Source organism: Nicotiana tabacum, chromosome 17, assembly GCF_000715075.1.
Source record: "Nicotiana tabacum cultivar K326 chromosome 17, ASM71507v2, whole genome shotgun sequence".
Classification (NCBI taxonomy): domain Eukaryota; kingdom Viridiplantae; phylum Streptophyta; class Magnoliopsida; order Solanales; family Solanaceae; genus Nicotiana; species Nicotiana tabacum.
Genome location: NC_134096.1, coordinates 108,439,834 through 108,454,934, shown reverse-complemented (window position 1 = coordinate 108,454,934; position 15,101 = coordinate 108,439,834). Strand labels below are relative to the sequence as shown.

Sequence of the window (15,101 nt, the reverse complement as noted above, 5' to 3'; positions counted from 1 at the left end):
AGTTATGTTAAGGCTAAGCCCTTCCTTCATTTTGGCATAATCTCATAATTACATGTATTTGATAACGTGGCATAAAGAGAAGTTCATACTCCCGAATTTATATACATCATCCTAGTCTCATAAATTACAGTATTCTCTTTATCGGGACTTCATATTTAATTGAGTATTGTCTTCTTCAAGTCAAGAGAGCAGAAAGCCTATATATACAGTATTACAGTATTTTCATTACCATCGAGCTATAATCGATGGGCAGGCCCCTATTGGGCAACCTCTGATCAGATGGTAAGTTATATACCGAGCCTACTGTGGCCGAGCGCCTATGAGCGAGCCCAGTTGGCCGAGATACAGAGCCTAGTATGGCCGAGCGCCTATGAGCGAGCCTACTATGGCAGAGCAATGGCAACCTCTGATCAGATGGTAAGTTATATACCGAGCCTATTGTGGTTGAGCGCCTATGAGCGAGCCTACTACGGCATAACAGTTATATATACCGAGCCTTATAGGGCCGGACAACTATTTTACTTACTATATTGAGAGAGTTGAGTCAGCATCAGTAGGTAAGCCTATCTTCAGATTACCTTTGACTCCTAGTTACTTTCAGCTATTATACTATCAGTTTAGTTTCTTGTAGCTCGATAGCAAATGCATAACTGCCCAATTGGTCGTAGCTAGATGGTAAATGCATGACTGACCGACCGACCGTAGCTTCAGACAAACAGACGGGTAGACCTTCCCATTAGGTGTTGCCCGAGTTCAGCTTGATCGGTAAGCTCCATGCCCTTCGGAATTGCCGGGTCTAGAGCTTTATGTACATCTTATGTATATATGTATATATGTTATGAGTAGGTCGGGGCCCTGTTCCGATCACAGTATATCCATCAGTAGAGGCTTGTAGACATATCCTGTCAGTTAGTGCAATATGTTGGTCTTGTAAGCCTTTTATGTATATTTTGTTGGTTTACGAGCCGTAGTAGTTATGACGGCCTTGTTGGCCCAACTTTATATTAATGTTTAGTCAGCATTCACAATTGTCTTGCAATGTGGCCCATGGCCAAAGTGTGACATTATATGTTCAGAGTCCCTTAATCGCAAGTTGGTACGCAAGGATAGGTGAGGCACCGGGTGCCGGTCTCGCCCCCAGGTTCGGGGCGTGATAGAAGTGGTATCAGAGCAGTTCTGTTTTAGGGAGTCTACAAGCCATGTCTATAGAGTCTTGTTTATGGGTGTGTTGTGCACCACACTTATAAGCAGGAGGTTACAGGGCATTTAGGATTGTCACTCTTTCTTCTTACTCTAGATCGTGTGGTAGAGCTCAGTTGTAAGAATTCAAATTCCTAACTTTTATTTTATTCGTAATAAGAAGATACCTACATCCATAAAGACATTTGGTAAGAGATTGAATGTGGCTATGGAAGAGTTGAGTTAGAGGGATTCGATTTTTCATGAGGCGTATGATAAGTAAATGTAAGGTCTTCAGTAGATCATGTGTGTACTAAGACGTATAAGCCTCTTGTTAAGGAGCCTTGAGGCAAGAATACCTATCCACCTTTATGGTGAAAGACAATGAGGGATTCAGAAGATAAATATAAGTTTCAACAAGTAAAAGAAGCAAGATGAAGAAAGGTACGAGGCGCCTGTTAATGAAGGTTAACCGTATTTACAATTCAGGCAGAGGAATATAAACTTTTTGAGTTACATTCAACAGTAGCATAGGTATGCACAATTGGCTACATCGATCTTAGTTGTGCCCTATGGGAACTAACAGATATGGTTCAAGAGAAGGACGGGATATCAGGATCCGGCTGGGGTTAGAGTGACCCAAAATGGTGGATGAATTGTTTGCGTTAGTTTACCTTTCTCTAATAGATCTTTTTGTGAGACACCCAGATGATGCACTCTAGAATATTACAATTAGATGTGAATAATAGCATGATCAAAAAGAAAATTCAGAAGATAGGCACTAAAAGCCTGGAAGGGATAAATATTACCTTAGTGTGACTCTCGTCCCTAGTAGAGCGAGGACCTTGAGCAACCTGAAGAGCCGATGAATGAAACAAGGGGAACTAAAAGCAAAAGAATGTCTTATTGAAGTTTTCAGAATAATGTGATAGACATAAATGTTAACGGATAAGAAGAGAGTCAATGAAGTATTATGAGTAAGATATGATACATGAATGGCAACGTTAGGTCAAAAAATGACAGTATTACAGAGTCAACAGTCAAGTGAAAGAAAAGAAGGAAGGTGACAGGCCTTGAGACAACAAAAAAGTATAGTCCATAAAGTCATATCCTCATTTTGAGGAATAAGTTTGTGACTTCAACGCGACTACCAGAAGGGAGAGTTAAACCCTAAAATAATAGAAATCAGTATGCGCTGGTGAATAAGATAAACTAAACATGAATTAGGGATTTAGTGATTTGATAATGGTCGACATCATGAAAATTTCAGATTTCCTTCCGGCAGTAAAAGAATGGACAATGGAAGAAAATTCATGAGAAATTCAGAGAATGGTCATTTAGGAAGACGCTTCCCTAAAGTAAGCAATGTGAGAAAAGTTAAGCTTAAGAGACTGTATATGCCAGTTTATAGTAATTGTCACCCTCACGAGTAAGGAATTTCATTATCCTTAGTACAGAATGATTACCGTAAGGAGAGTAAGGGTCATCGATGATGGGAAAGGACGCCAAAAATGAAGAGGTAAAATATCTATAGGCAGATTGTCGTATCTCCAACTCTTAGTACTCCCCTAAAGGGGGGAATATGGAGTGACATGATATTAAGTCAGAATTAAGTGGTTCTAGTAACTATGGAATGGCAAAGAAAGAATGCGACAAAAATAAGACAAGGATGAAATTGCGCTTATTCAAATACTATAGATTATGCAAGATAAACATAGTAAACTCCAACATGAAGCATTCAGTCTCGCAGGTATGACATCGTAACCTTGAGAAATATTAAGATAGAAGTTGGGGTAGTAAAGGTACCGTATAAGGGTTACAGAGATAAAAGAGAGTGCCACTGGGAAGACAATCAAAATATCAGCTCAGAAGCAACCTTACGAGCCCAAGGACATGAAGGTAAGTAAGTAAGGATAATTACAAGTAAGAAAGAACATCAAAAATTCCGCTGGACAAATGATGTAATAACCTCTGATCAGATGGTAATTTATATATCGAGCCTATTGTGGCCGAGCGCCTATGAGCGAGCCTAGTTGGCCGAGATACAGAGCCTAGTATGGCCGAGATACAGAACCTAGTATGGCCAAGCGCCTATGAGCGAGCCTACTACGGCAAAGCAGTTATATATATATATACCGAGCCTTATAGGGCCGGACAACTATTTTACTTACTATATTGAGAGAGTTAAATCAGTATCAGCAGGTAAGCATATCTTCAGATTATCTTTGACTTCCAGTTACTTTCAGTTATTATATTATCAGTTCAATTTCAGCTTTCAGTATATTACCTTACATACTCGGTACATTATTTGGTACCGACGTCCCTTTTCTGGAGGCGCTGCATTTCATGCGTGCAAGTTCAGACAGACAGACGAGTAGACCTCCCCATTAGGTGTTGCCAGAGTTCAGCTTGATCGCTAAGCTCCATGCCCTTCGGAGTTGCCAGGTCTAGAGCTTTATGTACATCTTGTGTATATATGTATATATGTTATGAGTAGGTCGGGGCCCTGTTCTAATCACAGTATATCCATCAGTAGAGGCTTGTAGACATATTCTGTCAGTTAGTGCAGTATGTTGGGCTTGTAAGCCTTTTATGTATATTTTGTTGGTTTGCCAGTCGTAGTAGTTATGACGGCCTTGTTGGCCTAACTTTATATTAATATTTAGTCAGCATTTGCAATTGTCTTGCAATGTGGCCCATGGCCAAAGTATGACATTATATTTTCAGAGTCCCTTAGTCGCAAGTTGGTTCGCAAGGATAGGTGAGGTACCGGATGCCGGTCTCGCTCCCAGGTTCGGGGCGTGACAGGTCAACTGCTGTAATATGCTATGTATTGGATCTAATCCGCCACAAATTATAATGGAAGGCTATTTCAATAGAATTTGGAAAGGGAAGGAAATCGACAAAATAGCCCAAGTGAATCGTGGAGTGTTCGTAGTAAGGTTCACAAATGTGGATGACAGAGAAAATGTTGTAGAAGAGGGAGTGAAAATGTTTGATAGAAAACCTATTGTAGTAAAGCCATGGAAAGCAGATTGTGATGTTACAAAAGATAAGGTATACAGGATACCAATATGGATAAGGCTAGTAGGACTGGATGTCAAATACTGGGGGAAGAATTCCCTGACTAAGATTACAAGCCTGATTGGGACTCCTCTAAAGGCAGACAAAGCAATGACTAACAGAGACAAAATGACATATGCAAGAGTATTAGTGGAAATTCCCTTGAATCAAGAGTATCCAACTAGTGTGATGTTTGAAAATGAGTATGGAAGGATTGTTGAGCAAAAAGTAGAGTATGAATGGAAGCCTGTGTTATGTGCGAAATGCAAGAACTTTGGCCATGACATAATGAACTGTAGGAAGCAACAAAGAGAAGAAATAGCAAAAATGGGCCAAGGCAATAGAGAAGAGAAATAAGAGAGACAACAACGACCCATTAATGTGGGGACTAACCAATAAGCAAGAACATGGAAGAAGATAAGTAATGAGGCAGGACCAGGAAATCAGATAACACGGGTAAAAGGAATAAAAGCAGAGCAAAATGCAGAGCAAGGAAAGAGGAAGGAATGGAATGGTAAGCAATTACCAACCCCACAGAAAAGTAGATATGAGAAAGGTGGTACAACAACAAGCAATTCATTTGTCAGTTTAAACATAGCAGAAGCAGGGGAGAGCCTAGAGATTACTAGACAAGATGTTCAAAACAGCAGTAGGAGAGGTACATGCCCTGGATATGGTACGAGTGAGGGAAACCTCAACCCCAATGGAAAGGATTGGATTTTAGAATACAAGGGGTTCAAATAGGATTGATAAATAGAATGAGATGCGTGTGTTCACGCGTAACTCCAATGTCAGCCTATTTGGACTTCTAAAAACAAAGATTAAGAGACAAAAGGCTCAAAAAGCTACTCTTAATCTTTGTAGTGATTGATCGTTTACAACAAACTTAACAGCACATCTAGGAGGAGAATATGGTTAGTTTGGAAGCCAATGGTTTTCAATGTAATGTATGCTTGATTGAAGAACAAATAATTCATTGTGAAGTACAACATAGAGGCACAGGGAAGTGGCTTAACATATCAATAGTGTATGGTTTCAATGACCAAGCTCTTCGCAGAAGTTTATGAAAATCAATAATGGAGCTGAACAATACGTTTAAGGACCATGGACAGTCATGTGGAATTTTAACTATATTATGAGTAGTGAAGAAAGGGTTGTAGGCCTGTTACAATGGCTGAAGTAAGAGAATTCAAATATTGTGTTGAGGCATGTGGGCTGCAGCATCTCAGATCATCATGATCCTACTACACCTGTAACAACAAGCAACAAGGAAGTGATAGAGTCTATAGCAAGATAGACAGGGTTCTAACAAACTATGAATGTATAATGGACATACCAGCATCAGAGGTATATTTTGTGAATGAGGGGCTCTTTGATCACTGCCCTGCAATCATAAATTAGGAAGAGGAGATTCAGCATAAGAGGAAACAATTCAGATATTTCAACATGTGGAGCCTATCACCTTTATTCCAAAAGAGTATTAAGGAAAGCTGCCAGCCATGTATACCAGGAAGAAAATGCACCAACTAGTTGGTAAATTAAACAGACTGAAAAGAGACCCAAAGGAACTAAGAGGAGAAAAATTTAGTGATGTAGAAAGGCAAATAGATAGGGCATGGGATAAACTATGTCAGTGCCAAACAAAGTTGCAGAAGGATACAAGGAATATCACACTGATAGAGGAAGAGATCATGCTAGCAAAGGAGTATCAAGAGTGGAAATTAGCAAGGGACAAGTTCATGAGGCAGAAAATCAAGGTGCAGTGGCTGAACTATGGGGACTTAAATATAAAGTTCTTCCACAATGCAATAAGAGCAAGAAGGAATGCTAATCGAATTTTCTCTGTGAAAGATAAGGAGGGTCAGCAAAGAAGAGGTACATAAGATATCAACAGGGCATTTATAGAATACTATAGTGATCTACTTGGGACTAAATCTCAGGATAGAACACCAGCCAGTAGTGAGTTCATTAACATGGGACCAAGGCTAAACAATGCTCAAAGGGAGAAGCTGGAGTAGAGTTTACAAAGAAGGAGATCAGAAAAGCAATGTGGGTAATCAATGGAGATAAGGCACCTAGGCCTGATGGATATGGAAGCCAATTCTTCAAGGATGCTTGGGGAGCCAATTGTTCAAGGATGCTTGGGGGATAGTGGGCAGAGATCTGGAAGATGGAGTCATAGAATTCTTCAGGACAGGGAAAATGCTAAAAGGTGTTAAATGTAACAGTGATTACTCTGATCCCAAAGAGTACCCATGCAGATTGTGTAGGGGACAATAGACTAATATCATGCTACAACACTATATACAATGCGATCTCAAAAATGCTCTATAATAGACTGAAAGAAGTTCTGCCAGACATAATATAAGAGAATCAGAGTGCATTTGTAGAAGGGAGGGCTATTGCACACAACATACTCATCTGTCAAGATTTAGTAAGGTTGAATAACAGGAAAAACACCACAAAAAGCTTCCTCATAAAGATTGATCTTAAAAAAGCCTATGATTCTGTTGAATGGGATTTTGTGCTAGAGATGCTGCATGGACTGAATTTCCCTTGCAAGTTTACAAAATGGATAATGGAATGTATTTCCACTACCCAATACTCCATAGCTTTCAATGGAGGGATACATGGCAATTTCAAAGGAAAAAAGGGACTAAGACAAGGCAACCAAATATCACCCCTGCTATTTGTTATTTGTATGGAGCATTTCACAAGAATCATGAAATGGGTGGCTAGCTAGGAGGAATTCAAGTTCCATACAAAGTGTAAAAGCATGAAACTAAACCACTTGTGCTTCGCAGATGATATGCTTATATTCAGTAGGGGAGAATTTAGATCAGTGTTGTTGTTGTTGTTGTTGTTGTTGCGTGGGCTCAAGACTTTCTCCAATGCTTCAGGTCTAACTGTGAATGATGGTAAGTCCAATATATACACAGCTAACATGGAAAATACAGAAATGGAAGCCATATGCGAGACCATAGGGTATGATAAAGGAAAATTACCCTTCAGATATTTATGGGTCCCAATCTCATCAAAGAAAATTTCAGCAATTGAATATGAAGTACTGGTGGATAAGATGGCATGCAGAATGAAAACATTGGGCTCAAAGAACCTATCGTATGCTGGAAGAGTTCAACTAGTAAATTCAATATTGTTACATGTACATACATACTGGGCATCAATGTTTATTTTGCCCAAAACATGATGAAACAGATGATGGGCCATATGTAGAAATTTCCTATGGACCGGACAGGTAAACACAAACAGGCCTCCTCTGATTGCATAGGACCTAGTCTGTCGACCAAAGAAGGAAGGCGGGTTAGGGATCACAAAAGGCATTATTTGGAATGAAGAAGCAGTGACCAAATATGTATGGAATGTGCCAAATAAAGTTGATAACCTATGGGTTAAATGGGTGAGCAATGTATACTTAAAAGACCAAGAGTGGTGGCAATATGAACCCCCCACTGATAGTTGTTGGTATTGGAAGAAATTATGTATGATCAAGAACAAATTCAAACCATGTTATGTCCAGAATGGATAGATAAAACAACAAGGAAAGTACACCACTAAGAATGGATACAGGTGGAGAAGAGGAGAAGGTGAATAATGGAGATACTGGAGGGGGGTACGAAATATAGTGAATGTACCTAAGCATAAATTTATAAGCTGGTTGGAAATGCATCATAGACTATCGACTAGGGAGAGGCTAGTAGCAATGGGAATATGTCAAGACGAGACATGTCTACTATGTGGTGAACACAAAGACACGATGAAGCACCTATTTTTTAAATATGAATTCTCAAGGATATGCATCACATAAGTACTTATGTGGATGAAAATCAAACTTCAACAGCTAGATATAGAGAGTATATGGACAAAGATAGCGAGCAAAGCAAAAGGAAAAATGAGCAAATCCATTATCTGGGCGGGAATAGCAGCAGTAATATACCACATATGGTTAGCAAGGAATGATGCATTATGGAATTGTATACAGTCAAAATCAGATTGCCCTTCGTATGACTAATCGAGATTGGGACATAATAGAATAAGGCACGGCCTCGTGCAGAATCATAATGCGAAGAAGGGTCGTCGAGCTCGTGATCCGGAGACCGATCAAGATCGGCCAAGAAAGAGATCGTGCAAGTGAGACCGGTCATAATCGAGGTCGGCCAAGATCGAGATCGAGCAAGTTAGAGATCGATCAAGATCGAGATCGGCCAAAATTGAGGATAGCTTATCGAGCCAAAAAAATAGAAAACCGAAATATCAGCAATTGGGCGAGAATCTCGGCGAAAATCCCGGTGCATATCAAGTAAGGGTCAATTAATTAATCTATCATGGGATTCCTTACTGTATTTAGAAATTATATTAAGAGTAATACTTCCCTACTATATAAAGAAGGGTCTGATTATTTGTAAGAGAGATTCATTAAGATTCATAGAGCATAAAGCAATATATTATCTTTTTCTAGTTTTGATATTTAGTCTTAGTGTTCTTCTATCAGTTACTATCCATTCAGTTTGAGGGTGATAAAACTTGAAGGCTTAAGCTAATTAATTCATTCGCTTTGCATTCATTTCTTTTACAGTTTATTTCGATATTCATTTATATATTTTCTCAATTTGTACCGAATTATACCACGTATCCTTAGAACCACGTATAAATTTAATTGATTATTTATTTTTTAGATAAACAGTTTGGCGCCCACCGTGGAGCTAAGGATAATAGTGGTTATTTGATATAAATCTTTGTAAAATACACTATTTTACATTTGCTCTTGGAAGTATCTTTGATTTTAATCTAAAAATGACAAACTCTCAATTAATACCCCTACATATCGACATCGAATCTGGCCATCAAGGGGATAATAACAACGAGATTCCCGGGGATGGAAGGGACCCGCTGACCCCGTTAAAACTCGGGTCGTGGATCTAATTGATGTTAATTCGCATGTGGGCATCGAAGCAAACCAACATTCTGGTCCCGAAAATAGCATCCATGGTGGAATCCGATCTGCAATTCGAAATACCCAATATGTTGGAGAAGACGGGATTATCCTGCATATGATCTTTGAAATGCTACAAGCTCAACAGGTAGTGATAGCTCAGTAGCAGATCCAAACCCAGGCACCGAGCAGGGTCGAGCCCGGTCCACCCCAAGAAGTCACCCACAGAATGGGGCCAGCTGTGGTAAGGTCAAATGAACAAGAATCGGGGACTAACCCCGAAATTATAAAGATACTCGAGGAACTGACAAAGCGAATAGAATCAGGGGAAAAGAGGATCGAAGCAAATGACAAGAAAGTGGAAACCTATAACTCCAGGGTTGATCAGATCCCGGGGGCACCACCAATACTGAAGTGTTTGGATTCCAAAAAGTTCATACACAAGCCTTTCTCCCCGAGCGCAGCTCCCAACCCGATCCCCAAGAAGTTTCGCATGCCCGAGATTACTAAGTATAATGGAACGACCGACTCCAACGAGCGTGTCACCTCTTACACGTGTGCCATTCAAGGGAATGATCCAGAGGGTGACGATATTGAATCTGTATTACTAAAGAAATTTGGGGAAACCCTGTCAAAGGGAGCAATGATATGGTATCATAATTTACCACCTAACTCTATCGATTCTTTTGTCGTGCTTACAGATTCTTTAGTAAAAGCACACACCGAAGCCATAAAGGTCGAAACTAGGAAGTCGGACCTTTTTAAGGTAAAGCAAAAAAGAGAACGAGATGCTAAGAGAGTTTGTATCTCGTTTCCAAATGGAACGAATGGATCTACCGCAAGTCACAAACGATTGGTACGTTCAAGCTTTCACTCAAGGACTAAATGAATGAAGCTCAGTGGCTTTACAACAGTTGAAGCAGAACTTGATTGAGTACCCGGCTGTTACCTGGGCTGATATACGCAATCGATATCAATCAAAGATTAGAGTCGAAGATGACCAGTTAGGGGCTCATTCTAGTTCCGCTACCAAAAATGACACTGATCGAGAATCGATGATGAACATGGATCGATACCAGCTGTATAATAGAGATCGTAGGGGCAACGTACATGGCCACAACTCCATACGAGGTGAGAGGAGAAGTGATCGAGGCCAAGTCTCTCGAGGGCTGATCAGCAAGAATGGTTTCGACATGCACACCGGACCTAAGAAAGCACCGCGATTATCAGAGTATAACTTCAATGTTGATGCATCTGCCATCATATTGGCTATCAGACGCATCAAAGATACTAAATGTCCTCGACCTCTACAGACCAATCCAAACAAAAGAAAACCCAATCAAGTATGCAAGTATCATGGCACCCATGGCCACATAATGGAAGATTGCAAGCAATTGAGAGAGGAAGTAGCCTGGTTATTCAATGAAGGGCACCTTCGAAGTTTTTAAGTGATCAGGCCAAGAATCACTTCAAAAATAGAGAGTTCAATAGACAAAACGAGCAATAAGAACCGCAACACATTATTCACATGATTATCAGAGGGATCGATGTTTCCCAAGGGCCAGTGTTTTAACGCACTAAGGTCTCGATCGTAAGGGAGAAGAGATATCGGGCTCAGGATTACATAGCGAAAGGAACCTTGTCCTTCAACGACGAAGACGCAGAAGGAATCATGCAACCCCATAACGATGCACCAGTAATATCTGTACTCATGAATAAGACTCAAATTAATCGTGGTTAATTGATCCAGGTAGTTCGGCCAACATCATTCGATCGAAAGTCGTAGAGCAGCTCGGTCTACAGGACCAGGTTGTGCCCGTGGCCCTAGTACTAAACGGATTCAACATGGCATGTGACTCTACTAAGGGCAAGATAACCTTTCCAGTAAACGTGGCTGGGACCATCCAAGAAACGAAATTCCACGTGATCGAGGGCGACATGAGGTATAACGTCTTGTTCGAGAGACCATGGATCCACAACATGAGAGCAGTACCCTCGACCCTTCACCAGGTTCTAAAATTACCAACACCAGAGGGAATCAAAACAATCTACGGGGAGTAACCTGCCGTAAAGGAAATGTTTGTTGTCGACGAAGTGATTCCGATATCGTCACTCTCATCAACAAAGGGGTAAATTCGAAGGAGGAAACCAAATAGCAATCACAAACTCTGGCATCGACCCAACTAGAAAAGCAGGAGTCAGACGAAGATGATGATTATGGGATCCCTTGATCCTTCATAGTCCCCGATGATTCCGACGCTACCAAATCAACGGTCAAAGAACTGGAGTAAATCACACTAATCGAACAACTGCCCGAATAAAAGGTATACCTGGGCACAGGGTTAAATCCCGAGCTCAGGAAAAAACTTAATCAATTTATTATAGCTAACATGGATTGTTTTGCTTGGTCCCATCTTGATATGACAAGGATCCCACCGGAAATCACCACTCATAGACTAAGCTTGGATCCAAAGTTCCATCCGATGAAGCAAAATAAAAGGCCCTAGTTCGAGGTCAAACATGCTTTCGTCAAAGACGAGGTAACCAAGCTTCTTAAAATAGGGTCAATCCGTGAAGTAAAATACCCTGAATGGTTAGCAAACGTAGTAGTAGTCCCTAAAAAGGAAACAAGCGTAGAATGTGTGTAGATTACAAGGATCTAAATAAAGCATGACCCAAGGATTCTTTTCCTTTGCCTAATATCGATCGCATGATCGATGCCACGGCCGACCACGAGATCCTCAGTTTTCTTGATGCCTATTCCGGGTAAAATCAAATACAAATGAGCCCGGATGATCAAGAAAAGACCTCGTTCATCACTAAGTACGGTACCTACTGCTACAATGTAATGCCATTTGGATTAAAAAATGCTGGTGTCACTTATCAACGGCTAGTAAATCAGATGTTCGAAGAATAAATAGGAAAATCTATGGAAGTTTACATTGATGACATACTACTTAAGTCCCTGCGAGCAGAGGGCCATTTAAAGCACTTGCAGGAAACTCTCAGTATATTGAAGAAGTAAAACATGAAGCTAAATCCGGAAAAATGTGCATTCGGGGTCGGGTCCGGCAAATTTCTCGGGTTCATAGTATCTAACCGAGGAATCGAGATCAATCCCGACAATATCAAAGCTATTGATTGTATCACGGTGGTAGACAGCGTAATGGTCATGCTGAGATTAACCAGGCGCATGGCCGCCCTAGGGCGATTCATCTCGAGGTCCTCTGATAATGAAAACCGATTTTTCTCGTTGCTAAAGATGAAAAATAATTTCACATGGACCTCGGAATACCAACAGGCCTTGGAAGAGCTTAAACGGTACTTATCGAGCCCGCCGCTGCTTCACACACCAAGGGCAGACGAACAACTTTACTTATATTTGGCAGTATCAAAGGTAGCGGTAAGTGGAGTTCTAGTCCGGGAAGAACGAGATACGCAATTTTCTATTTATTATGTCAGTCGGACCTTAGGTGAGGCCGAAACTAGATATACCCACCTAGAAAAACTGGCGCTCGCTTTGATAAGCGCCTCTAGGAAACTAAAATTATACTTTCAATGTCACCCCATATGTGTTGTAACAATATATACACTTCGAAATGTTTTGCATAAACCCGAGCTTTCGGGACTGTTGGCCAAATAGGCCATAGAAATTAGCGGGTATGATATCAGTATGATATCGAATATCGACCCCTAACAACAATTAAGTTTCAAATTTTGGCAGACTTCGTAGCTAACTTCACACCAGCCCTAGTACCCAAGGTCGAAAGAGAACTATTGATAAATTCGGGCACGTCCTCAGAAATTTGGATCCTCTTCACGGACGGTGCATCGAACGCGAAAGGGTCCGGGCTCGGCATCGTACTAAAACCACCCATATGCAACATGGTTAGAAAATCTATTAGAACTATGAAATTGACTAACAATGAGGCCGAATATGAGGCCATGATTGCAGGTCTCGAACTAGCCAAAGGCTTGGGAGTGGAGGTGATCGAGGCCAAATGCAACTCCCTCCTCGTACTGAATCAGGTTAACAGAACTTTCGAAGTTAGAGAAGACCAAATGCAAAGATACATAGATAAGTTACAAGTAACTTTGCACCGATTTAAGGAGTGGACTTTGAAACATGTGCCTTGAGACCAGAATAGTGAGGTCGATGCTCTCGAAAACTTAGGGTCATCAATTGAGGACAACGAGCTCGATTCAGAGGCTGTCGTGCAATTCTTGAGATTAGTAGTTGAAGAAGGTCACGCCGAGATAAATTCCTCAAGCTTGACCTAGGATTGGAGAAATAAGTACATAGAATATTTGAAGACCGGAAAGCTTCCCTTATATCCGAAAGAATCTAGGGCCCTACGCACGAAGGCAGCACAATTCACTTTGACCGAAGATGGGACCTTATTTAGGAGAACGTTCAATGGTCCATTAGCGATATGTCTGGGACCGGGAGACACCGAGTACGTTCTAAAAGAAGTTCACGAAGGCACTTGCAGAAATCACTCTGGTGCTGAATCATTGGTTCAAAAGGTAATCAGAGCCGGCTATTACTGGATCGACATGGAAAAAGATACGAAAGAGTTTGTTCGAAAATGTGACGAATCTCAAAAGCATGAGCCAATGATTCACCAACCCGGGGAACAACTCCATTCGGTCTTGTCACCACGGCCATTTATGAAATGGGGAATGGACATCGTCGGCCCTCAAAGTTACCCGATTCACAGCGTGTTGGGCCTCATTGAAAAGGCAAGCGGCTCCTACCGCGTTCATTACCACTTGATCCTCCTCGGTCACCAGGGGCCTAAGGTAACTAGCAATCCCCATAGGGAGAGAGAAAACTCGGGCATCCTCCAAGACGGAGAGCACTATTTTTCGCCTACGATCGGGGTTAACACTTAGGGCCGAGAATCGGTCCACCCATTTTGGGCTCGATGAAGACCTGATAGGCCCGACCATGATGCTTTCTTAGGTACCGGTAACCTACCAAACCCGATAATATCCTCCGAGGCAGCGTACTCGAGCCCATCCATAAAACCATGGATATTAGTCGACCCCTAAATACCCTCGAAAGATCGACTTTCCAACATGTTAGCCTCACGGATCATAGCATCCAAAATCTGAGGGGATCCAGTAATGTCGATTATCCCGAGCTCATCCCTCGAGATATCTACTGCTGCAGGAGAAGTCTTGCCCCCGGTCTCTCCTTCGACCATCTCATCTCGGGACGGAATGGCCTCGGCTTTTCCTTGTTCAAGAATTATGACCAGAGCTCTCTTATCAACCTCTGCCGATTCGGAGGATTGTTGTATCACAATATTAGCCCCCACACAGGCTAATTCCTCTTCTCCTTCTTCGAGCTCATCCCTTAATTGGTGGATCAAGTCCGGAGGCATAATATCAGAGCCCCCTTAGGCTTCTGAGATTTCTTCGTCAGTTTTTTCAATTCCGAGACCGGGGAACTCGAAGCCTCTTTTCTCTTCTCTCTGACCTGCTTCAGAGCAGGAACTTCTTCATCACCAGATGGGGGCCTCATGGCAACGTCCTTCCCAAGGCCTACAAAGAAAAAAATGGGGGTAAGCAAGAGAAGAAGATTAAACGATAAACAATCGAAGAAAGAGATTTACCATGGCTGCGGGCCTCCCATCGACCCTTTGATAGTTCCATCCAAGCACGCTCGGAGTACGGTCTCTGCAGCACCAGACCTTCAACCCACTGTTTAAGTTCCAGAATCGGTTCCGGCGTCCAGGCCACAGCTGTAACAAGCATAGAAAAAATGGATCAAGAAAATGAAAAGCAGAGTCACAAAATTAAACGTTCGAAGGGGAATAGTACTCATGATTCATGTTACATTTCTCAGGGAACGACATGTCGCCAGCAGGGATCAGGTATGATGTTCTGATTCGAACAAATC

The 15,101-nt window shown here is 41.5% G+C and overlaps 1 protein-coding gene across 1 annotated transcript; it reads left to right on the top strand.

The window, feature by feature from the left end:
- Nucleotides 1-4,038: 4,038 nt before the first annotated feature.
- On the top strand, nt 4,039-4,986 carry LOC107800626 (uncharacterized). Its single transcript, XM_016623829.1, has 2 exons — nt 4,039-4,579; nt 4,676-4,986. The coding sequence occupies exons 1-2, from the start codon at nt 4,039-4,041 to the stop codon at nt 4,984-4,986; spliced, it is 852 nt and encodes a 283-aa protein (XP_016479315.1).
- Nucleotides 4,987-15,101: the final 10,115 nt, after the last annotated feature.